Genomic DNA, 25,160 nt, shown 5'->3' with positions numbered 1-25,160 from the left:
ACCCTGTGTCTGTAGACCCTGTTTGGGGGGTATCTCCTGTGCCGACGGGCTTCCATGCGCTGGCCCCTTCTGGCCTGTGCAGCTTCAGGTGGGTGAGCAGCAGCTTGGCGCTCCTGTTGTTGCTGCTGCTGTTGGTGGTGCTGCTGCTGTTGGTGCTGCTGTTGTTCCTGGTTCTGCTGGTGCCGCGGCTGGTCTTCGTCCTCATCTAATGTCCAGAAGGGAAGGAAATAAATGGCTCCCATGCTTCTGGTATATGCCTCAGTTGAGGAAGTGCTCAGTGAAGGTGGCGAGAGGGGTTTCCCAGGAGGTCACACTGGAGATGGGTGTCAGGCTCCAAACTTCCGCAGCTGTGGTTATGCCTTCTAAAAGTACCCCCAGACCTGAGACTACAAAGTCCTGCCACCTGCAAATGATGGCTGATCAAATCTCCTCTTTAATGGTTGAGCTGCAGCTTATAATCAGCAATCCAATTGTTCTCCCGCCAGGTTTCACCGTTGTGTTTCAGAACAGGTGTTTTTCACGTGGGAAAAGGGTTAAAATCACAAAGGCCTTTCAAAATGGCATTATAGCGGCAATTTAGTGCTTGTTAAAAGCCTTAACGGCCTATCCCGCCTCTTGGAGGCGGGACGCAATGGGACCATTAGACATGAATTAATGAAAATTGCTTGGAGGCAGGATGGAGGTGGGGTTGGGCCCGCATGCCAGTTTTTGCAATTTTAACCCCCCACATGCCACCAATCCTGCCTCCACGGCCAATGAAAATCCTGCCCAATGAGTGGGCAGTAAGGTGGCAGATAGAGTATAATGTAGGGAAATGTGAAGTTATTCACTTTGGTAGGAAGAATAGAAAAACAGAATATTTTTTAACTGGTGAGAAACTTTTAAATGTTGGTGTTCAGAGAGATTTGGGTCTCCTCATACAAGAAACACAGAAAGCTAGCATGCAGGTACAGCAAGCAATAAGGAAGGCAAATGGCATGTTCATTGCAAGTGGGTTGGAGTATAAGAGTAAGGAAGTCTTGCTACAATTGTACAGGGCCTTGGTGAGACCACACCTGGAGTACTGTGCACAGTTTCTGTCTCCTTATCTAAGGAAGGATATACTTGCCTTGGAGGCGGTGCAACAAAGGTTCACTAGATTTGATTCCTGGGATGAGAGGGTTGTCCTATGATGAGAGATTGTGTAGAGTGGGCCTATACTCTCTGGAGTTTAGAAGAATGAGAGGTGATCTCATTGAAACATACAAGATTCTGAAGGAGATTGACAGGGTAGATGCTGAGAGGTTGTTTCCCCTGGCTGGAGTGTCCAAAACTAGGGGGCATAGTCTCAGGATAAGGGGTAGGCCATTTAAAACTGAGATGAGGAGGAATTTCTTCACTCAGAGGGTTGTGAATCTTTGGAATTCTCTGCCCCAGAGGGCTGTGAATACTGAGTCTTTGAGTATATTCAAGGCTGAGATAGATAGGTTTTTGGACTCGAGGGGAATCAAGGGATATAGAGAACGGGCGAGAAAGTGGAGTTGAGGCCAATGATCAGCCATGATCTTATTGAATGGCAGAGCAGGCTCGAGGGGCCGTATAGTCTACTCCTGCTCTTATTTCTTATGTTTTTATGTTATTAGGACATGGAATAGCCGATCAAACAGTGGTGGAAGCAAAATCAAAAATACAGAATACCCTTTAAAAGCCTGGAGTACCCATTAAATATCTGAAAAAGAAAATGAATGCTGAAAGAGCAGGGAATAAGAATAAGTGGATATTTCTGTCACAAAGTTGGCATAAAGACCTCCTTCGATGCTGTAAAATTATTTAATTCTTCAATTCTAACCTCAGATAAGGAACTTGCATCACAAAAAAGTATATTTCCATTTGTCACATCAGCTATTGCTGTGACTTCTGTTAAGAAAACTATCTATTTAGTGTATAATTAAGGGGGTGTTTTGTGCTTAAGTGTTGCACCTTTTAGGACCACAATTGAAATTGGTCAAATTTATTAAATTTTTTAATGTTGATCAAGCAGCTCAGGAGCCACGTAGCCAGTGTAAATGACAAAACAACAACTTGCATTTATATATTAACTTTGACAAAGAAAAACATCCCAAGGCACTTCACAGAGGCATAATCAAAAAGAATTGAGCCCGAGCTAAAGAAGTTACATTAGGCGAGTTGGCCAAAGCACTGCTCGAAGAACTGGGTTTTAAGGAGGGTCTTAAAGGAGAGGCAAAGGAGATTATGGATGGAATTCCAGAGCACAGACCTAGGGGTTGAAGGTTTAGTCACAAATCATAGGGCAAAGGGAGGTGGGATGCAAAAGAAGCCAGAGTTAGTGCAACAGAGTTTGGAGAGAGGGTTTTAGGGCTGGAGCAGAATAGAGATAGGAAGCGGTGAGGCCAAGAAGAGATTTAAACATGAGATTGAGAATTTTAAATTGGATGCATTTAAGGAACTGGGAGTTGTTTTATTATTTATTCATGGATGTGGATGTCGCTGGCAAGGCCAGCATTTATTGCCTATCTCTATTTGCCCTTGAGAAGCTGCTGGTGAGCTACCTTCTTGAACCGCTGCAGTCTGTGTGGTGAAGGTACTCCACAGTGACGTTAGGGAGGGAGTTCCAGGATTTTGACCCAGCGACAATGAAGAAATGGTGAGATATTTTCAAATCAGGATGATGTGTGACTTGGAGGGGAACTTGCGGTGTTCTCATGTGCCTGCTGCCCTTGTCCTTCTAGGTGGTAGAGGTCACGGGTTTGGGAGGTGCTGTCGAAGAAGCCTTGACTAGTTGCTGCAGTGCATCTTTTAGATGGTACACACTGCAGCCAGGGTGCACCAGTGGTGGAGGGAGTAGATGTTTAAGATGGTGGATGGGATGCCGATCAAGTGTGCTGCTTTGTCTTGGATGGTATCGAGCTTCTTGAGTGTTGTTGGAGCTGCACTCAATCAGGCAAGTGTCATACTCCTGACTCGTGCCTTGAAGGTGGTAGAAAGGCTTTGGGGAGTCAGGACGTGAGTCACTCGCCGCAGAATACCCAGCCTCTGACCTGCTCTTGTAGCCACAGTTAAGTTTCTGGTTAATGATATCCCCCAGGATGTTAATGGTGGGGGATTCAACAATGGTAATTCCATTGAATGTCATGGGGAGGTGATTAGACTTGTTCTTTTGTTGGAGATAGTCATTGCTTGGCACTTGTGTGGTGCGAATGTTACTTGGCACTTATCACCTCAAGCCTGGATGTTGCCCAGATCTTGCTGAATGCGGGCAAGGACTGTTTCATTATCTGAGGAATTGCGAATGAAACTGAACACTGTGCAATCATCAGCAAACATACCCACTTCTGATCTTATGATGGAGGGAAGGTCATTGATGAAGCAGCTTAAGATGGTTGGGCCTAGGACACTGCCCTGAGGAACTCCTGCAGTGATGTCCTGGGGCTGAGATGATTGGCGTCCCACAACCACAACCGTCTTCCTTTGTACTAGGTATGACTCCAGCCAGTGGAGAGATTTCTCTCGATTCACATTGACTTCAATTTTACTAGGACTTCTTGGTGCCACACTTGGTCAAATGCTGCCTTGATGTCAATGGCAGTCGCTTTTGCCTCACCCCTGGAATTCAGCTCTTTTGTCGATGTTTGGACCAAGGTTGTAATGAGGTCTGGAGCTGAGTGGTCCTGCTGGAACCCAAACTGAGAATCAATGTAGGTCAGCGAGCAGATACCATGGATGAGCGAAAGTTTATGTGGGATATCATATGGGCTGCAGGGTTTTGGATGAATGTAGATTATGGAGGGTGGATGATGGGAGGCTGCCAGAAGAGTATTGAAGTACTCAAGTCTGGAGGTGAAAAAGGCATGTATGAGTGTTCCAGCAGCAGATAGGCTGAAGTAGGAGTGGGGGCAGGCAATGTTAAGCAGGTGGAAGTAGGCAGTCTTTGTGATGGAGAGGATATGGAATGGGAAGCTCAACTTGGAATCAGATATGACACTGAGGTTGCAAATACTTTTTTTCCGCCTGAAACTGTGGCCAGGGAGGAGGATGAAATTTGTAGCAAAGGTACAGAGATTGTAACAAGGACAATGGCTTTGGTCTTCCCAATGTTTAACTGAAAGAAGTTGCAGCTCATCCAAGACTGAACATCAGACAAGCACAACAGAGGCAGTAGAGGGGTTGTGAGAGGCGGTGGTGAGGTAGAGCTGGGTGTCATCAGCGTACATGTGGAGCTGACCTCATGTCTTTGGATGATATCACCAAGGGGCAGCATGTAGATGAAGAGGTGGTGCCAAGGATAGATTCTTGGGCAATTCAGAGGTAATGGCGTGGGGGAAGGAAGAGAAGCCATTGCTGCAGATGCTCTGGCTATAATTAGATGAGTAGAACCAAGTGAGAGCATTTCCACTGATCTGAACAGCAGAGGAGAGGTGTTGGAGGAAGATGTCATGGTCGACCATGTCAAAGTTTGCAAACAGGTCGAAGAGGGAGGATAATGCATCAATGTCACAATCACTGAGGATATCATTCATGACCTTGGCTAGATACAAACAAGGAGTTGTGGGAAAGATGGGCACAGATTTGGGAGTCGAAAACATGTTCAAGGACTTTAGATAGGGATGGGAGGTTGGACGTGGAATGTTAAGTTTGTAACAACAACAACTTGTATTTATACAGCACCTTTAACGTAGTAAAACGACCCAAGACGCTTCACAGGAGTATTTTAAGACAGAAAAATTTGACATGGATCCACATAAGGATAAATTAGGGCAGGTGACCAAAAGCTTGGTCAAGGAAGTAGGTTTTAAGGAGCATCTTAAAGGAGGAAAGAGAGGTAGCAAGGTGGAGAGGTTTAGGCAGGGAATTCCAGAGCTTAGGGCCTAGGCAACAGAAGGCACGGCCACCAAAGGTTGAGCGATTATAATCAGGGATGCTCAAGAGGGCAGAATTAGAGGAGTGCAGATATCTTGGGGAGGGGGGAGGGGGTTGTGGGGCTGAAGGAGATTACAGAGATAGGAAGGGGCGAGGCCATGGAGGGATTTGAAAACAAGGGTGAGAATTTTGAAATCTAGGCGCTGCTTAACCAGGAGCCAATGTAGGTCAGCAAGCACAGGGGTGATGGACGAACGGGACATGGTGCGAGTTAGGACACGGGCAGCTGAGTTAAGGACAGAGGTGGGTCTCATGGATGATATGAAAGACTCGAGAGTTAAATTCTGAGTTTCTATGGTAGGATGGAGCTGCCTTGTAGACAGGGCTAAGTCAGTTTGGAGCACTCACAAGCCAGTGTTGAAGTTTGGAGACAGTTGTGGAGAGGGAGTGGATACAGGAGATGTTTTTGAGGGCCAGAGTATTAAGGGGTGCACTGCTGGAGGTTTTCCAGTTAAGTCAGAGGACCAAGCAGGAGTGAAGAGCTGACTGTTAGCTAGCAGAGGTTGATCCAGGGTCCATCAGAGGTGTGTAATGGATTCAGGGTGCACCAGCAGATCCAAGATAACAACAGAGGAACAAGGAACAGTGGAATTGAAACCCAAGACCTAAGAGCAATGAAGTCCAGGTAGCCGGGGAAGAGTGAAAAGTCCAAACCAGTTCAGTGAAGGAGTTCTGAAGGATGAGTGAATAAGAGCAGAGTCAGTGGCTCGCAATGGTAAGCAGGCGGAAGCAAAGCAGAGATTATTTAGCAACATGGGAGCAGAATCCAGAGCAGGATGAGAACGAGCAGGAACAGATCAAAGCCGGCTCAGCATAGAGGGAAAATGGAGCAAAGACGGAGTCTGCAGAAGCAGGCCAGGTACTGGAATAGAGGCAATTCGGTGGAGAATACAGTTTGAAGAGAAAGCTGCATTGGTGGAGGCCACAGTAAAACCCAGAAGCAATGGAAATCAGCCAAGAAGGCGGCAGATTTCTGCCCAGGACCTAACACAGCAGCAGGGTAGCATTGAGAAGTCAACAGTGTATGCAAGTACAGTCCTGAAGCTCCGCTGGTAACAGCAGCAGGCAGGCACTAAAAGGGTTAAATTATGAAGACAGGTTGAATAGACTAGCCTTATATTTCCTGGAATATAGAAAATTAAGGGGTGATCTAATTGACGTGTTTAAGGTGATTAAAGGAGTTAATAGAGTGTATAGAGAGAAACTATTTCCTCTGGTGAGGGAGTCCAGAACAAGGGGGCATAACCTTAAAATTAGAGCCAGGCCATTCAGGGGTGATGTCAGGAAGCAATTCTTCACACAAAGGGTAGTGGACATCTGGAACTCTCTTCCCCCAAACAGCTGCTGAGGCTGGGGGTCAACTGAAAATTTCAAAACTGAGATTGATTGATTTTTTGTTCGGCAAGGGTATTAAGGGTTATGGAATCAAGGCAGAAGATGGAGTTAAGATACAGATCAGCCATGATCTAATTGAATGACAGAACAGGCTCGAGGAGTTGAATAGCCTACTTCTGATTCTAAGTTTCTATGATGGGCCCTGTAATGTATATACCTTTAAGGGGGGGAACTACTTTTAACAGCTCATGTATACTGTAGTACCGGCAGTGACCACACATGTATATAGCACTGAGTAGTAATCTGTACAGTCAGTTCCACTGTGAGCCACGTTGAGTAAACACCTGTTGTTACCATTCTCCTGCAGTCTGTGTCTTATTATACACGGACACAACATTGGCGACAAGGCAAGTTCGAACCTACCTGCAACTCTGCATCACCTCCCGGGGATTCGTTCCTGGAGATCAGTGGATTGGAGGTCAAGGCCAGAGACTCAGGCGTCGACCACAGGCAACTGCCCAGTCATCCAGCAGAGACTCGAGAATTGCGGGGGAGGCTGTCGAGAGCCAGGCTTGGCTTTCCAGTCGAGGTGGTCCAGTGAAATGGGCTGGCAACAGGTAGTGCGCAGACCCTTCCCGGACAGCGGCTGGCTAGAGCCCGACCAAGCGGCACAGCAAAGGGCCGAGCAGCGTCGACGGGGGAGAGAGAGGGCAGAGCGCACAGGGCGCAACCGGTATTCAGGGGCCGAGCAGCGTCAAAGAGAGGGAGAGAGAGACGCGCAGAAACCCGCGAGGCGCCGCCATTGCCACAAGGACCGCCAAGAGCGGCATTGGCAGCAGCGCAGGAGAAGCGCGTGAAACCTACAGGGCGCCGCCATTGCCACGAGAACCGCCGGGAGCGGCGTTGGCAGCAGCGGGGGAGGAAGGAAAGCATGGGAGATGCCATTTTAAGCCATTGGGAGACGCCATTTTAAACCACACCCAAAATGCCGAAGAGTGGCAGTATCACCGCATTTGACAATGAAGTCGAAGATTGGACTACATATGTCGAACGAATAGAGGTGTACTGCAAGGCAAATGAGGTGTCAGATGACAAGAAAGCGTCGGTATTGTTGAATTTAATGGGTGCAAAGACGTATGGTTTATTACGAAATCTAGTAACCCGAACGAAGCCAATGGAAAAGAGTTTTAAGGCATAGTAACGATACTACAGGGACATTTAAACCCCACACCGCTGCTGATAGCAGAAAGATTCCAGTTTCACAAACGGAACCAGCATTATTTGACAGAACTGCGCAAACTATCGAAACACTGCCAGTTTGGAGCGGGACTGGCAGATACCTTAACGGACAAGTTTGTGTGTGGGCTTCAAAGTGAAGGAACCCAGAAACGGCTTTTATCTGAAAAGGACCTTACGCTGAAAAAGGCTTTCAGCATTGCGGTATCATATGAAGCAGCAGCACGGGGCGCTGCAGAGATACAACAGAGACCGCAAGAATATGGCACAAACGAAATGTCATATGGAACAGAGAAGTGCTATCGCTGCGGCAGAACAACACACGACCAGAATGATTGCTGGTTCAAAGACAAAGTGTGCAGACAGTGTGGAAAAGTAGGACACATAGCACGAGTCTGCAGGTCGAGAAAGAAAACCAGCAATAAGAAACCTACCAAAGGAAAGCACAAGAAGGTACATAAGATGACAGAGAATAGTTCAGATGAACAAAAGAGTGATAACGACTCCGAAAGCAGGGAACTGAGTTGTCTCAAACTACATAATGTGATCACAACGGAGGATCACCGAACCATTTGGGTCACTCTCAAGATAGCAGGAGTCCAGGTAAAGATGGAATTGGACACAGGATCAGCCCTAACAGTCATAAACCGACGGGACTACGAGCGGCTATTCTCACACATACCCTTGAGAGACACAAAAATTATTTTGAAGGTGTACACGGGGCAGAAATTCACCTTGCTGACTGATCACCAGCCTCTTGTTCCCATTTTTAATCCGACTACAAAGATGGTCACTTTTTCTAGGGGCGCACCACTATGAGATTGAATATAAGGGCACGAAACAGCATGGAAATGCTGATGGGCTATCACGCCTGCCACTGCCTACTGCGGAGGAAGCACCAGCAGTGGATCCTGTTGAAATATTCCATTCGACTATAGTTGAATACCTACCGGTAACTAACGCTTGTATCGAAAAGGAAACCCGAAATGACCCGACACTGTCTCGGGTATATGATTTGACGGTGAAGGGATGGCCAGTACATGGCGACTCACCGTTGCCAGCATTCTCGACAAGGAGAAAACAGCTGTCAGTGTGCCGGGGGACCTTGATGTGTGGATCCCGAGTGGTAATTCCACCCAAGTTAAGGGATCGAGTGCTCAATGAGCTTCATGAGGGTCATCTGGGAGGGGTAAAAATGAAAAGCCTAGCCAGGGCTTATGTGTGGTGGCTGTGAATCGATAAACAAATTGAGGACCTGACCAAGAGCTGCTCAGTATGCCAGAAAGTCCAAAATGCACCACCACAGGCCCCTCTACACCCATGGGAGTGGCCCTCATCTCCATGGCAATGGGTGCATATTGATTTTGCTGGTCCATTCATGGACTCAATGTTTTTAATAGCCGTGGATGTGCACTCGAAATGGCCTGAGGTGATCAAAATGTCCTCCACCACCACGGAGAAAACTATTGCAGTCCTACGGACCATTTTTGCCAGGAATGGCTTGCCAGAACAGATTTGCTCCGACAACGGACCACAGTTTGTGTCCGAAGAGTTCCGGAGGTTCTTGAAAAAGAATGGGGTAAGGCATTACACATCCGCCCCGTATCATCCAGCCACAAATGGATTGGCTGAGAGGTTCGTACAAACCTTCAAGAAGGCAATAAAGGCTATGTACAATGACAACATTCCGCTGCAGCACAAGGTGGACAATTTCCTGTTCGCCTACCGGAATGCGACACATGCAGTCACCAACCAGGCCCCAGCCATGATGTTCTTTAACCGAAGGCTAAGATCTCGCCTGGATTTGCTCAGACCAAACGTACGAAGAGATGTTGAGAGTAAGCAATTCCAGCATATGCATGAGAAGCCAACAAGGAGCTTCAATGTAGGGCAACCAGTCTTGGCCCGCGACTACCGAACAGAAAAATGGCAGCCAGGATCGATATGCACACGGCAGGGACCACTAATGTACACAGTGGACATTGGGGAGAGCATCGTGAGATGCCATGCTGACCAGATCCTAGAGTCACAGGAACAAGTCAACCCCATGCCTCGCCCATATGCACCTGGTGAAGAACCCAACGTACAGGTCGCATCTACCCCAGAAACAGTAGCATCGGAAGCTGATGAACCAACCGACGACAGGGGGCCAGAATCGCCTCCGCACCAAGAGCAAGACACTCGGGAAAGGCGCTATCCAGAAAGGATCAGGAAGCCTCCCCAAAGACTGAATATATAAATAGACTATTTTCAGCTAATGTTGCATGTTAAAAGTGTTAATTGTAATTAGTTTGATATTTAATTGTTAAATGAGCGTTATGGTACTGTTAATCTAAAAGGGGAGGAATTGTAATGTATGTACCTTTAAGGGGGGAACTACTTTTTACAGCTCATGTATACTGTAGTACCGGCAGTGACCACACCTGTATGTAGCACTGAGTAGTAATTTGTACAGTCAGTTCCACTGTGAGCCACGTTGAGTAAACACCTGTTGTTACCGTTCTCCTGCAGTCTGTGTCTTATTATACACGGACACAACAGGCCCCATAGGCTGAAATGGGTTACCTTAAACTTGAAGAGATTGAATGATGAAAGATAAAACATTTACAATAACTCAGGACCCAGATGTGTTCGGGGAGTATCTGAATCCAAGGGACCACCTATCCCTGCTCCCAGGGAGACAATAAATGAAGACAATGCAGAGTTGAGATTTCCTAACATTATGAATTGGGGTGCTTGTATGACTGGGACAAAGTAAACAGAATTGTGTGGATAACTTCAGGTTGGAAAATCAGAAATGTATCATATTTCATTCAAAATCTAACATTATTCTATGGTTTATGAAAACCAAATGAATATGTTCATTTAATATTGGTTGAAGACTGATAAATGGGCTGTAAATATTTGGCCATTTTGGCAGCACACCCTTGCAAACTCGGAGACTCACACTGTACTATCAGCAATGTTCCAGTCACTATCACAAGGCTGTCAAGGAAAACTACCAAGATCATTTATAAATGCATTACACAATATGGAAGGGAAACAAAAGCAAACATGAAGCACTGTGTCCTCAGTTCAGCTTGGAAATGAACAGACTAGTGCAAACAAAAGTACGTAAAGTTACTCTCCGCAGGGATTCGTGCTGACGCAATACAAGGTTTACACTAACCTGGGATGGAAACAGCAGCCAGAAAGCCAATCACCGTGACCTTCACCTGTCATGATAATGTCACCATTGGGAATGGACCACATCTTCCAGAGGCGCTCATCACTTCCAGTCACCAGGATTTGTTTCCGTGGGTGAAGAGCTAGGCTAGAAAAGAAGGCGATGAAAAGCATGGTTTCAACGTAATGCAATGGGATTTTCAAACATATTGTTTACTGTATAAACATATCAAAATATCTTCTTGAATACCATGAGGAATACAGTTGACAAAAGCACGTCATCCATAAACTACATTGTAGCCTAATCCTATAAATAATCTAGTTTAATGCGCACTTTGAGAATATAAAAAGGTGACAATTAAAGCAATTTGCCAAAACCATCATGCTATTATGATAGCACACTATAGGGGATTCATTTACTTTTACGATAATGATGCACTCACTATGCACTGAATGGAAGTTGTTTTTTGTTATTTAGCAGGAGCACACAGTACACTTTGTGGAAATTGTACGCTAATAATTAATGCTAAACTGAACAGAATATGCCTGTAATATCACTGCCGATTTAATCCTTTAAATTCCCCCCCGCCTTTTAAATGGCATATAAGTTTGAGCATTTGAGAGCTTGAGCACAGAGCTTGGAGACAGAGCTGGGAAAACGCAAACGGAGTGAATTGCAAGCAGAGTGGAGGAATTTGGTGAGCGCAGGAATCGAGGGAGAGGAGGAAGGCAGATGAGACATCTGACTGAAAAGGAGGAGTGGAGCGACAGAACCCAAGGTCTCTAAGTTAATAGACACGAGAGCAGACCTGCGGGAGAGCGACAGGAGCGGCCGCAGATAAAGGTAGGCCTGAGAGCCCAGAGCCCAGGGGGAGCGTGAGCATCAGGGAGCGAGGTAAGTGATGTCAGCACAAAGCAGAGAAGTTATGCTGCATCTTTATAAAGTGCTGGTTAGGCCACAACTGGAGTATTGCATCCAGTTCTGGTCACCACACTTTAGGAAGGATGTGAAGGCCCTTAAGAGGGTGCAGAGGAGATTTACCAGAATGGTTCCGGGGATGGGAGATCTTAGCTACATGGACAAGTTGGAGAAGCTGGATTTGTTTTCATTAGCGCGGTGCGGCAGGCTCGGGAAGTGCAGGCCTCCTCCTTCAGTTAAGGAGGAGCTGCCTGCACCCGCCCGCTGGCCGGTAAAATCTTCACAAAAATGAGCCCGGCACCTCGGGGAAGTGCCGGGCTCGCAGCCCAGAAGCATCTGTTCCGCGGGGGGGGGTGGAGGAGTCCGGGGAGGGAGGTGCGGGCAGGCGGCCGGCGGGAAAGCGGCCGGCAGCCGCGCGACCTTAATGCGCCGGCGCAAACTCCTGTAAGACTCGGTTGCCAGAGTCTTAGTTGCGGCTGCCACGGGCGAGGCGGCCGCAACTCAATTTCGGCGCTGGGGCCCGTCACCACGGCAACCGGGACGCTGCGCACACCGATGACGTCATCGGTGCCGGCGCAGCGCAACCGGTCTACCGCCGATGGTAGGGCCCCAGGGAATTTCTGAACCGGCTGTAAGTCCAGCGCAATGACCTCTAGTGCCGCAAAATGGGCGCAAAGCCCACTCAATTTCTAGGCCTGAGAGTAGAAAAAGGGCACGTATGGCAGATGTCAGGTTGAGAATATAAGTGTGTCAGGTTGAGAATATAAGTGAGAACCAGGCTAAATACAGAAAGTTCAGATGGGAAGTGAAAAAGGAAATAAGAGGGGCAAAGAGAGAGTATATGAGAATAGATTGGCAGCTAACATAAAAAGGGAAGCCAAAAGTCTTCTATAGGCATATAAATAGTAAACGAGTAGTAAGAGGAGGGGTGCGGCCGATTAGGGACCAAAATGTAGATCTACGCATGGAGGCAGAGGGCATGGCTGAGGTACTAAATGAGTACTTTGCATTTGTCTTTACCAAGGAAGAAGATGCTGCCAAAGTCATAGTGAAAGAGGAGTAGTTGAGATACTGGATGGGATAAAAATTGATAAAGAGGAGGTACTAGAAAGGCTGGCTGCACTTCAAGTAGATAAGTCATCAGGACTGGATGGGATGCATCCTAGGATGCTGAGGGAAGAAAAGGTGGAAATTGCGGAGGTACTGGCCATAATCTTCCAATCCTCCTTGGAAATGGAGGTGGTGCCAGAGGACTGGAGAATTGCAAATGTTACACCCTTGTTCAAAAAAGGGTGTAAGGATAAAACCCAGCAACTACAGACCAGCCATTTAACCTCTGTATTGGGGAAGCTTTTAGAAACAATAATTCGGGACAAAATTAACAGTCACTTGGACAACTGTGAATGAATTAAGGATAGCCAGCACAGATTTGTTAAAGGCAAATCGTGTTTAACTAATTTGCTTGAGTTTTTTGATGAGGTAACAGAGAGGGTTGCTGAGGGCAACGCAGTTGATGTGGTGCACATGGACTTCCAAAAGTGTTTGATAAAGTGCCACATAATAGGTTTGCCAGCAAGGTTGAAGCCCATGGAATAAAAGGGATAGTGGCAGCATGGATATGAAATTGGCTAAGTGACAGGAAACAGAGAGAAGTGGTGAATGGTTGTTTATCGGACTGGAGGAAGGTACACAGTGGTGTACCAAGGGGTCGGTACTAGGATCACTGCTTTTACTGATATATATTAATGACTTGGACTTGGGTGTACAGGGCACAATTTCAAAATTTGCAGATGATACAAAACTTGGAAGTATAGTGAACAGTGAGGAAGAGAGTGATAGACTTCAAGAGGACAAAGACAGGCTGGTGAAATGGGCGGACACATGGCAGATGAAATTTAACGCAGAAATGTGCAAAGTGATACATTTTGGTAGAAAGAACGAGGAGAGGCAATATAAACTAAATGGTACAATTCTAAAGGGGGTGCATGAACAGAGAGACCTGGGGGATTATGTGCAAAAATCGTTGAAGGATTAGATAGAGAGAAACTGTTTCCATTGGCGGAAGGGTCGAGAACCAGAGGACACAGATTTAAGGTGATTGGCAGAAGAACCAAAGGCGACATAAGGAAAACCTTTTTTACGCAGCGAGTGGTTAGGATCTGGAATGCACTGCCTGAAAGAGTGGTGGAAGCAGATTTAATTGTGGCTTTCAAAAGGGAATTAGCTAAGTACCTGAAGGAAAAAAAATTGCAGGGCTACGAGGAAAGCGCGGGGGAGTGGGACTTGCTGAAGTGTTCTTGAAGAGAGCCCGCACGGGCTCAACAGGCTGAATGGCCTCCTTCTGTGCTGTAACCTTTCTATGATTCTATGATAAACACAATAAAGAATACTCAATGCATCAATCCAGCTGTGGAGGGCACACATTTAGGGACTGGAAGGAGCAAAGAGATCCTAAAACACCCACTTTACAGAAAAGACCTTGTAGATTATTGTACATGGCATAAAGGAATGACAAAATGCCCTCTTTTGGTCAGAAGGATCCCATTACTAAATCAAGGCTTCAGCAGTTGGCATTGGATGGAATCACACAGTAGGTAAGCATAGCATTTACAACCACCACACTTAGAAGGATGTGCTGAGAAAGGTGACCAACTTGAAGGAAAGTGCTAAGGTAACCAATCAGGGGTAGATTTTTAGCTTTATACCCAGGTACAAAACTGGTGTTGCTGATCGGTTGCCCCATTATAAAAACCGACCGACCAAAAGATTTGCATTGATATATCGCATTTCAAGATCTCAAGACGTCTCAAAGAGCTTTACATCCAATGAAGTATTTTTGAGGTGTATTCGCTGTTGTAATGTTTGAAACGTGGCAGCCAATTTGCACACAGCAAGGTCCCACAAACAGCAATGTGATAATGACCAAATAATTTGTTTTAGTGATATTGGTTGAGGGATAAATATTGGCCAGGACACCGCAAAAACTCCCCTGGTCTTCTTTGAATTGTACCCCGGTGTCTATTACGTCCACTAGAGAGGGCAGACGGTTTAACGTCTCGCCTGAAAGGCAGAACCTCCGACAATGCAGCAGTCCTTCAGCACTGCACTGAAGTGTCAGCCTGGATTATGTGATCGAGTGTCTGCATTGGTCATTGAACTCACAACCTTCTGACGTAGAGGCGAGAGTGCTACTCACTGAGCCACGGCTGACACCTTACAAATATTGGTTCAATATTAATGTCCTAGCAGAGTGGCACTGGGCTCTTCTGTGCCCAAGAGGCTGACCTCATCCGATAATGCAAAGTCATCTTGTTATCATAATTTGCCAGCCCTTATACATTGCATGTGATGAGATGGTGCTAAGAGAAGCAAAGGCTGCACAACATTGTAGGTATTGCATAGTAGAAAGAAATATCAGCAAGTGAGTAATTTTGTTTAGACGTGTGTGGTGTCAGCTGTTGCTCAGTGATAGCACTCTTAGCTCTGACTCAGAAGGTTGTGGGTTCAAGTCCCACTCCAAGAGACTCGAGCAGAAAATCTAGACCGACACACTAGTGCAGTACTGAGGGAGTGCTACCTTTCAGATGAGACATTTTGTACCTTACTTCCAAGTTACAGGTTAAACTTGGGTACAACAATACTCTTCTGTGAAACTATTTAGGCAAACATGGCTGCCACCTAAACCTCCATGCATAGCCATTTGTGTCAGTGTAAGATAATAGGCAGCCATGCTCATATCTAGCAGTGTGAGATCATTGACAGTGGGGTAGATTTTCAACTTGGCTGTCTGGCTGTAAAACTAGTGTTGCTGATTGACTGCCCCGTTATAAAAAAAGTCAGATTTTCCTTTCCATTGTTTTCAGGTGGACTTAAACGATCCCATGGGAACTATTTCAAAGATCAGGGGCGTACTGGCCAATATTTATCACTCAACCAACATCACCATTTAAAAAAGATTATCTGGTCATTATCAGATTTAAATGCAGTCCTTTCCTTTCCTTAAGGGCTCAAATTGGAGAGAGAAAATTGAGATTTTGAATTGTTACATTTAAATTTAGTTGAATTTCTTTCACTTTGTAAACATTTATATGTGAATTTATATTATATAAATCACTTCTGGTTGCTTATAGAGTGGTATATACAATACATTATGACAGATTTAAAAAATTGACATAACCAGACTTGCAGGAATATCAAAAAAACTGTTAATTGAATTAGGACAGTGAAAGAAGAGACTGTGGGGGAGAAATTCCAAATTGTTTTGCCCATTTTTTGGGCATAATATGAAGGACAGGAGACTTATTTCAAGCCGCAATCTCCCGTGCCAATCTCCTCAGGAAGTGCATTGGCAGCCAAATTGGAAGGTCCAGGTTGGTTCATGGACAGAAAAACTGTGTATTACCTTCAATGGTTCCACACTTAGTCCTGCTTCACCTACCAATATTCTTGGGCTCACTAACTCCTCAGAAGATCCCATATCTCCATTGTTAAAACTATCTCCCAGAAGCTCAGTTTCCTCTTTCTTTTACCTTCAACAACCTGTAGCTCTCAGGAAAGCCCAAATCTATCCAACACTTGAACATTGCTCTGGAAAGAGCCTTCGAGCATCTTGCACACTTATTAATAGGATAAAAGAAAAGGTTTGTCATCTGATGGGTGATTGCTCTCTGACATCTGGTCCCCAACCTTTCATGTTATTACATTGACAGTTAATATTCTTCTGAATCTCCCCCCTCTTGTTCCTTCTAAGCTACATATTTATTATTCTGCATGCTTTTCCTTCTTCCTACATTCCTTTCCTTCTTCCTATGATCCCACTATGTTGAAATAATTGTGTGTGGTTTGGGAATGCTTTAGTCAAAGTCACCATTCTCATCTGCAATATCACCTGAACTGTAAAAGACCACTTTCAAGTCAATAAAACACTCCCTTCATGTTTTCTGCATCATCAGCTTGCAATTTTCGGATTCCTATTTTCTTAATGTGTTATAGGTGCTCCACTCCTGCTAGGTAAAAGGCTAAACTTTGATTATAGGGCCAAGCTTTGATTGGATGACCTAACTCCGCAACAGACAGAAGTCGTGATGGTGCTGATTGGAAATTGCAATGTTCATATATAGCCTTACATGAAAATAACTTTATTAAAGAGCCCTAAAGCTGACCATCCCCACATATTGGAAAACTATGACGTAGAGGGGTTTCATCTAAATGCCAAGATTAATACTGTCCTGTAAAAGTTACCCTGAAATAAAAGGATGATTGTTTTACAAATCTTACTATTTCAGCACTATGCTTTGATCCCATTGCTTTTTGAGGAGGCAGGAACTGAAGTTGTATTGATTTTATGAAGTAGAGCCTGAAGTATTAGATTTGTAACATTACCAAGCTGTGTTTTTTATAATTAAACAGTGGATTACTGGAAAATTCACCACTTTATACATGTGTATACAGAGAACAGCATAGCTGGTTGTGTCTGTTTGCCTGTTAACTAACCTTATAATAAACCATGAGAGTGAAATCTGAACCATTCATTACCTCCACCTGAACCAAAAGATTAGGTTCTGACCTTGAACTTACTCATGGTATCTATTACTGTTCACAATATAGTGTTCCATTCTTAGTCAGTTTTAGTGCTGTTTGCAGTTGGTAGTGCCATTAACGTTCAATAACATTCACACAACAGTATTAGTGGTTTGTGACGTTATTACAGCAAGTTCATTGAGACGCATTCCAGTGATTAATGGGAAATTCTACATGCAGCGTTATATACAATAATAAACTATTTGGGTGAATCACAGAAATGTAGATAGCATCAATCTAATTTGGAGCCAGTATTTACATGAATGATGTCGTTATTTATGAGTATAGAGCACAAATAAAATGAGACCAGTACATGTCGGTAATTTATTCCAAAACCGTATTATTTTATATAATATATGAAGTTGCTTTGTACTTCCTTTTCTGTGCAGAATAATGGTCAATGGCACTAAAGACTCCACTGACAGCTTCCTAGACTTGTGTAATCAGTTATGGGGAATTATCATTGTATGTTGCCACAGGCAAAGGAAAAGTACACATATTTGAAGGCAGACATGGACAATTTAAAGGAAAATAATTTTGACACGTAAATGTGCAATTTACAGACATATAATTTACAGAAAATGTTAAGGAGCACTACATATTTACAGTATAATTAGATGGATCTCACAGAATCATACAATCTTACAGCACAGAAGGAGGCTATTCGGCTGTCGTGCCTGTGTCGGCTCTTTGAAAGAGCTGTCCAGTTTAGTCCCACACCCCAGCTTTTTCCCCATAACCCTGCAAATCAGTCTTCTTCAAATACATGTCCAATTGCCTTTTGAAAGTTCAGATTGAATCTGATTCCACCACCCTTTGTGGTGCTGTTGTTGTTTGGCGAACTGACCTCTACCTAGCGGAAGCTGAACGCCAACTCTCCGACAACTCCTCCTACCTCCACCTGGACCATGACCCCACTACCGAACATCAAACCATCGTTTCCAAGACCGTCACTGACCTCATCTCCTCTGGAGATCTTCCCCTCGCGGCCACCAACCTCATAGTTCCCCAACCCCGCACAGCCCGCTTCTACCTCCTTCCCAAGATCCACAAACAGGACTGCCCTGGTAGACCCATCGTTTCAGCCTGTTCTTGCCCTATGGAACTTATCTCTTCCTATCTCGACTCTATCTTTTCTCCCCTTGTCCAGTCTCTTCCCACCGACATCCGCCACTTTAACAGTTTCCAGTTTCCTGGCCCCAACCGCTTCCTTTTCACCATGGACGTACAATCACTCTACACCTCCATCCCCCACCAGGATGGCCTGAGGACGCTCCGCTTCTTCCTTGAACAGTGGCCCAACCAGTCCCCATCCACCACTACCCTCCTCCGCCTGGCTGAACTTGTTCTCACATTGAACAACTTCTCCTTTAACTCCACTCATTTCCGCCAAATCAAAGGTGTTGCTATGGGTACCCGCATGGGTCCTAGCTATGCCTGCCTTTTCGTGGGATATGTGGAACACTCTTTGTTCCAGTCCTACTCAGGTCCCCTCCCTCACCTCTTTTTCCGATACATTGATGACTGTATCGGTGCTGTTTCCTGCTCTCGCCCTGAACTAGACAATTTCATTCACTTTGCCTCCAATTTCCACCCTTCCCTCACCTTCACATGGTCCATCTCTGACTCTTCCCTTCCGTTTCTTGACTTCTCGTCTCCATCTCTGGGGATAGGTTATTGACCAATATTCACTACAAGCCCACTGACTCCCACAGCTACCTGGACTACACTTCCTCCCACCCCGCCTCCTGTAAGGATTCTATTCCATTCTCCCAGTTTCTCCGTCTCCGCCGCATCTGCTCCGACGATGCCACCTTCCACACATAAGAACATAAGAAATAGGAGCAGGAGTAGGCCAATTGGCCCCTCGAGCCTGCTCCGCCATTCAATAAGATCATGGCTAATCTGATCCTAACCGCCAATCTACTATCACAGAACCATCTCCTGAATCTAACAGAATTAGACACACGAAATAGGAGCAGGATCAGGCTACACGGCCCCTGGGCCCGCTCCGCTACCCACAGGGCCATGTCCGATCCGAACCTAGACTCATGTCCAAATTCCTGCCCGCTCCCCGTAACCCTTAATTCCCTTTACTTCTAGGAAACTGTCTATTTCTGTTTTAAATTTATGTAATGATGTAGCTTCTACAGCTTTTTGGGGCAGCATATTCCATGGACCTACCACCCTCTGAGTGAAGTAGTTCCTCCTCATCTCATTTTGAAAGAGCAGCCCCTTATTCTAAGACTATGCCCCCCAGTTCTAGTTTCACCCATCATCGGGAACATCCTCCCTGCATCCACCCGATCCAACCCCTTCACAATCTTATATGTTTCAATAAGATCGCCTCTCATTCTTCTGAACTCCAATGAGTAGAGTCCCAATCTACTCAACCTCTCCTCATATGTCCATCCCCTCATCCCCGGGATTAACCGAGTGAACCTTCTTTGTACTGACTCGAGAGCAAGTATGTCTTTTCTTAAGTATGGACACCAAAACTGTATGCAGTATTCCAGGTGTGGTCTCACCAATACCTTGTACAACTGAAGCAATACCTCCCTATTTTTATATTCTATCCCCCTAGCAATGAAAGCCAACATTCCATTGGCCTTCTTAATCACTTGCTGCACCTGCATACTAACCTTTTGAGTTTCGTGCACCAGGACCCCCAGATCCCTTTGTACTTCAGTACTTTAAGTTTCTTGCCATTAAGATAATAACTTGCTCTACAATTTTTCCTGCCAAAGTGCATAACCTCACACTTTCCAGTATTGTATTCCATCTGCCAAATCTCTGCCCACTTACTTAGCCTGTCTCTGTCCCCTTGCAGGTTTTTTATATCCTCCTCGCTCACTACTTTCCCTCCCATCTTAGTATCATCTGCAAACTTTGATATGTTACACTCGGTCCCCTCCTCCAAATCGTTAATATAGATTGTAAAGAGTTGGGGACCCAGCACTGACCCCTGCGGAACACCACTAGTTACTGATTGCCAGTCTGAGAATGAACCATTTATCCCAACTCTCTGCCTTCTGTTAGATAGCCAATCCTCTATCCATGCCAGGATATTACCCCCAATCCCGTGATTTTTTATCTTAAGCAATAATCTTTTGTGTGGCACCTTGTCAAATGCCTTTTGGAAGTCTAAATACACTACGTCCACTGGTTCCCCTTTATCCACCCTATATGTTACTTCCTCAAAGAACTCCAGCAAAATTGTCAAACATGACTTCCCCTTCATAAAACCATGCTGACTTTGTCCTATTAAATTATGATTATTCAAATGTCCTGTTACTGTCTCCTTAATAATGGACTCCAAAATTTTACCTACCACAGATGTTAGGCTAACCGGTCTATAGTTTCCAGCCTTCTGTCTACTGGCCTTTTTAAATAAGGGTGTTACATTAGCAGTTTTCCAGTCTGCCGGGACCTTTGCTGAGTCCAGGGAGTTTTGGAAAATTATTACTAATGCATCCACAATCCCTACCGCCACTTCCCTCAAGACCCTAGGATGTAAGCCATCAGGCCCAGGTGATTTATCCACCTTGAGTCCCATTATTTTACCGAGTACCACTTCCTTAGTGATTTTGATTGTGATAAGCTCCTCCCCCCCTTTAGCCCCCTGTTTGTCCAGTGTTGGGATATTCTTAGTGTCCTCTACTGTAAAGACTGATACAAAATATTCATTCAGTGTTTTTGCCATCTCCATATTTCCCACCATTAATTTCCCGGTCTCATCCTCTAAGGGACCAACATTTACTTTAGCCACCCTTTTTCTTTTTATATAACTATAAAAACTCTTACTATCTGTTTTTATATTTTTTGCTCATTTACTTTCATAATCTATCTTCCCTTTCTTAATCAATCTCTTTGTTATTTTTTGCTGTCTTTTAAAGTTTTCCCAATCCTCTATCCTCCCGCTAGATTTGGCTACCTTATATGCCCTTGTTTTCAGTCGAATACTATCCTTAATTTCTTTACTTAGCCACGGATGGCTGTCTTTTCTTTTACACCCTTTTCTTCTCAGTGGAATGTATTTTTTTTGGAAGTTGTAAAATAACTCCTTAAATGTACACCACTGATCATGTATCGTCTTACCCTTTAATCTATTTTCCCAATCTACTCTACTCAATTCCGCTCTCATACCTTCATAGTCTCCTTTATTCAAGCTTAGCACGCTTGTTTGAGATCCAATCTTCTCACCCTCTAATTGAATATGGAATTCAACCATGTTATGGTCACTCCTTCCAAGGGGATCCTTTACTAGGACATTTTTAATTAATCCTGTCTCGTTACACAGGACCAGATCTAAGGTTGCTTGCCCCCTGGTCGGTTCAGTTACACACTGCTCAAGAAACCCATCCCTAATACATTCAATGAACTCAAGGCAGCCCTGCCCAATTTGACTTGACCAATTAATATGATAATTAAAATCCCCCATAATTATAGATGTTCCCTTATTACAAGCCTCAACTATTTCCTGATTGATAATCTGTCCAACAGAGTTGCAACTATTCGGAGGCCTATAGACTACGCCCACTAGTGTTTTTTTCCCCTTATTATTCCTTATCTCCACCCAAACTGTTTCATTATCCTGATCTTTTGACCCAATATCATTTCTCTGTATTACAGTGATTCCTTCCTTTATTAACATAGCCACCCCACCTCCCCTTCCTTCCTGCCTGTCCTTCCTGCTCGTTAAATAACCTGGTATGTTTAATTCCCAGGCATTGTCACCCTGCAGCCATGTTTCTGTAATGGCCACAAGATCATACCCATATGTAGTTATTTGTGCCATTAACTCGTCTATTTTGTTACGAATGCTACGTGCATTCAGATAGAGAACTTTCAAACATGTTTTGTGACACTTAGTTCCTGCTTTTGCCCTTTTTATTACTTTACCTTTTACTCCATACCTTCTGCCCCTTCCTGACACGCTCTGGTTTTTAATTTCCCCTCTGCTACCTAAGTCTATGACCTTCTCTGTTGTCATTTTTATTATTTGCTCTCGAGGAACCTCCCCCCAACTAGTTAGTTTAAAGCCCTCTCTACAGTCCTAGTTATATGACCCGCCAGGACTCTAGTCCCAGCACTGGCCAAGTGAAGCCCGTCCCAACGGAACAGCTCCCTCCTGCCCCAGTACTGGTGCCAGTGTCCCAGGAAGCAAAACCCATTTCTCCCACACCAGTCTTTGAGCCACGCATTTAACTCTCTAATTTTATTTGTCCTAGCCAAATTCGCTCGTGGCTCAGGTAATAATCCAGAGATTATTACCCTTGAGGTTCTGTTTTTTAATTTGACCCCTAGCTGCGCATACTCCTTTAACAGAAGCGGCTTCCTAGTCCTGTCTACGTCGTTTGTACAAACATGGACCACGAAAACTGGATCCACCCCCTCCCACTGCAAGTTTCTTTCCAGCCCAGAGGAGATGTCCTTAACCCTGGCACTGGGTAGGCAACACAGCCTTCGGGACTCTCGTTCTCGGTTGCAGAGAACTCTATCTATCCCCCTAATAATACTATCCCCTACCACTACAACATTTCTATTTACTCCCCCCTCTTGAATGGCCCCCCATTCCACGGTGCTGTGGCCAGGTTGCTCATCCTCCCTGCACTCCCTGCTCCTGTCCCCACAGGGAGTAAGAACCTCGAACCTGTTGGACAAGAGCAAGGGCTGTGGCTCCTCCAGCTCTACCTCCTGGATCCCCGTACCTGCCTCACTCGTAGTCACACCATCCTGTCCCTGACCATGGGCTACATCTGAATTAATTAACTTCATAGGTGTGACCACCTCCTGATACACAGAGTCCAGGTACTTCTCCCCCTCCCTGATGTGTCGCAGTGTCTGAAGCTCAGACTCCAGCTCATCAACACGGAGCTGGAGTTCCTGTAGCAGCAGACACTTGTCACAGACGTAATCACCGTGAGCCTCAATGGGTGCTTCCGACATGTCTTCCTTTTTCCTCAACCGAGGATTCCCCTCGACCGTGGTTGACACGGCCCTCGACCGTGTCCGTTCTATCTCCCGCACTTCTGCCCTCACCCCTGCCCCTCCCTCCCGGAACCACGATAGGGTTCCCCTTGTCCTCAACTTTCACCCCACCAGCCTCCACATTCAACGGATCATCCTCCGCCATTTCCACTACCTCCAAATTGATCCCACCACCAAACACATCTTCCCCTCCCCTCCCCTTTCAGCATTCCGTAGGGACCGCTCCCTCCGAGACACCCTAGTCCACTCCTCTATCACCCCCAGCACCCCTTCCCCTTTGCCTGGCACCTTCCCGTGCAAGCGCAGGAGATGTAACACCTGCCCTTATACCTCCCCCCTTCCCACTGTCCAGAGCCCCAAACACCACTTCCAGGTGAAACAGTGATTTACTTGTACTTCTTGCAATCTAGTATACTGTATTCGCTGCTCACGATGCGGTCTCCTCTACATTGGGGAGGCCAAACGCAGATTGGGTGACCGCTTTGCGGAACATCTCCGTTCAGTCCGTAAGGGGGACCCCGAGCTTCCGGTCGCCTGTCATTTTAATTCACCGCTCCATTCCCACTCGGACCTCACCGTGCTTGGCCTCTTGCATTGTTCCACGGAAGCTCAACGTAAACTCGAGGAACAGCACCTCATCTTCCGATTAGGCACTTTACAGCCTTCCGGACTCAATATCGAGTTCAACAATTTCAGATCATAACCTCGGCCCCTATTACATTTTTACTTATATGTTTTATCCACACCTTTGTTTTGGTTTTTCCCTCCCCCCCCTTTCCTTTTTTTTTCTCTCTCCCACATGGCAGCTGTCTCCCATTCAGCCAGTGCATTTCACACCTAATCTGAGCTGTCTTTTGTCTCCACTAGTCCTATCACCATCTCGTCTCGTTTTGAATACCTCTTAACGTCTCTTCTTCTCTTTTGTTCTCTCCCAGCCCGGCCTCTTAATCTATTTCATTCCCTGTGCCTCTTTAGTTTTGATAAAGGGTTTTGACCCGAAACGTCGACTCTAATTTCTCTCCACGGATGTTGCCTGGCCTGCTGAGTTTTTCCAGCATTTTCTGTTGTTATTACCCTTTCAGGTAGTGTGTTCCAGATCTCAACAGCTCTCTGTGTAAGAAACTTCTCCTCATTTCTCCTCTAGTTCTTTTGGCAATTATTTTAAACCTGTGACCCCTGGCTACCGACCCACTTGCCAGAGGAAATAGTTTTTCCCTACTTGCTCTAACAAAACCCCTGTGATTATCCGCATGAACATCTTTGCAGCCTTCTGCGCATGCGCGCAGTATCCCGGAGCCGCGCACACTCGATCCCCTTCTGCGCATGCACGTTGTTACCGAAGCCGCGCATACGCAGTACCCAACAGTTCCGGCCTGCACCGTGGGCCACGCTTTCCTCGGCTTCATAAGGAGAAGGCCACTGGATCCATTGGTTGTTGCGGGGGGGGAGTGGTGACTGGTGAGGGGGAAGAGAGAGGATCAGAGGAGGAGACAGAGCATCGGTGGGGGAGGAGAGAGAGCAACGGAGGGGGAGGAGAGAGAGCACCGGGGTGGGGGAAGAGAAGGAGAGAGCATTGGGGTGGGGGGCGGGGGAGAGAAGGAGAGAACATCGGAGGGGGGAGAGAGAGATAGAGGCTCGGAGGGAGGGAGAGAGAGCGAGCCAGAGGATCGGAGGGGAAAGAGAGAGGGATTGGGAGGGAAAGAGAGCGAGGGGATCGGAAGGGAAAGAGAGGGGGTAGAGAGAGGAGAGGTTCGGAGTGGGTTGAGAGAGGAGGGGGTAGAGGGGGGGATCGGAGGGGGAGAAAGAGAAGGGATCAGAAGAGGATAGAGGAGGGAGTGAGAGGAGGGGGAGAGAGAGAGGAGGGGAAGAGAAAGGGTCAGAGGGGAGAGGAGGTGAGGACTCGGTGGTGGGGGTTAGAGCATGGAGAGCACAATGAGGATGGGGGAAGAATGTGATCCAGGTCTAAAGTGGGGCGGGAGGATGAGAGCAAGAATGTGATCCAGATGGTAAGACGGAT

General features: G+C 45.9%; 1 protein-coding gene across 1 annotated transcript in view; it reads right to left on the bottom strand.

Moving 5' to 3' along the window:
- The window catches only part of spag16 (sperm associated antigen 16), a 1,547,331-nt gene that overhangs the window by 738,835 nt on the left and 783,336 nt on the right, over positions 1–25,160 (bottom strand). The window contains exon 11 of the mRNA XM_085985427.1: positions 10,658–10,801. Within this exon, the coding sequence (XP_085841553.1) occupies positions 10,658–10,801 (144 nt within the window). The remainder of the gene's footprint in view (positions 1–10,657; positions 10,802–25,160) is intronic.

This window comes from Somniosus microcephalus, chromosome 4 (assembly GCF_052327205.1).
Source record: "Somniosus microcephalus isolate GS21.2 chromosome 4, FLI_Smic_1.0, whole genome shotgun sequence".
In the NCBI taxonomy this organism is placed as follows: Eukaryota; Metazoa; Chordata; class Chondrichthyes; order Squaliformes; family Somniosidae; genus Somniosus; species Somniosus microcephalus.
This window is presented reverse-complemented; position numbering and strand designations above follow the sequence as displayed.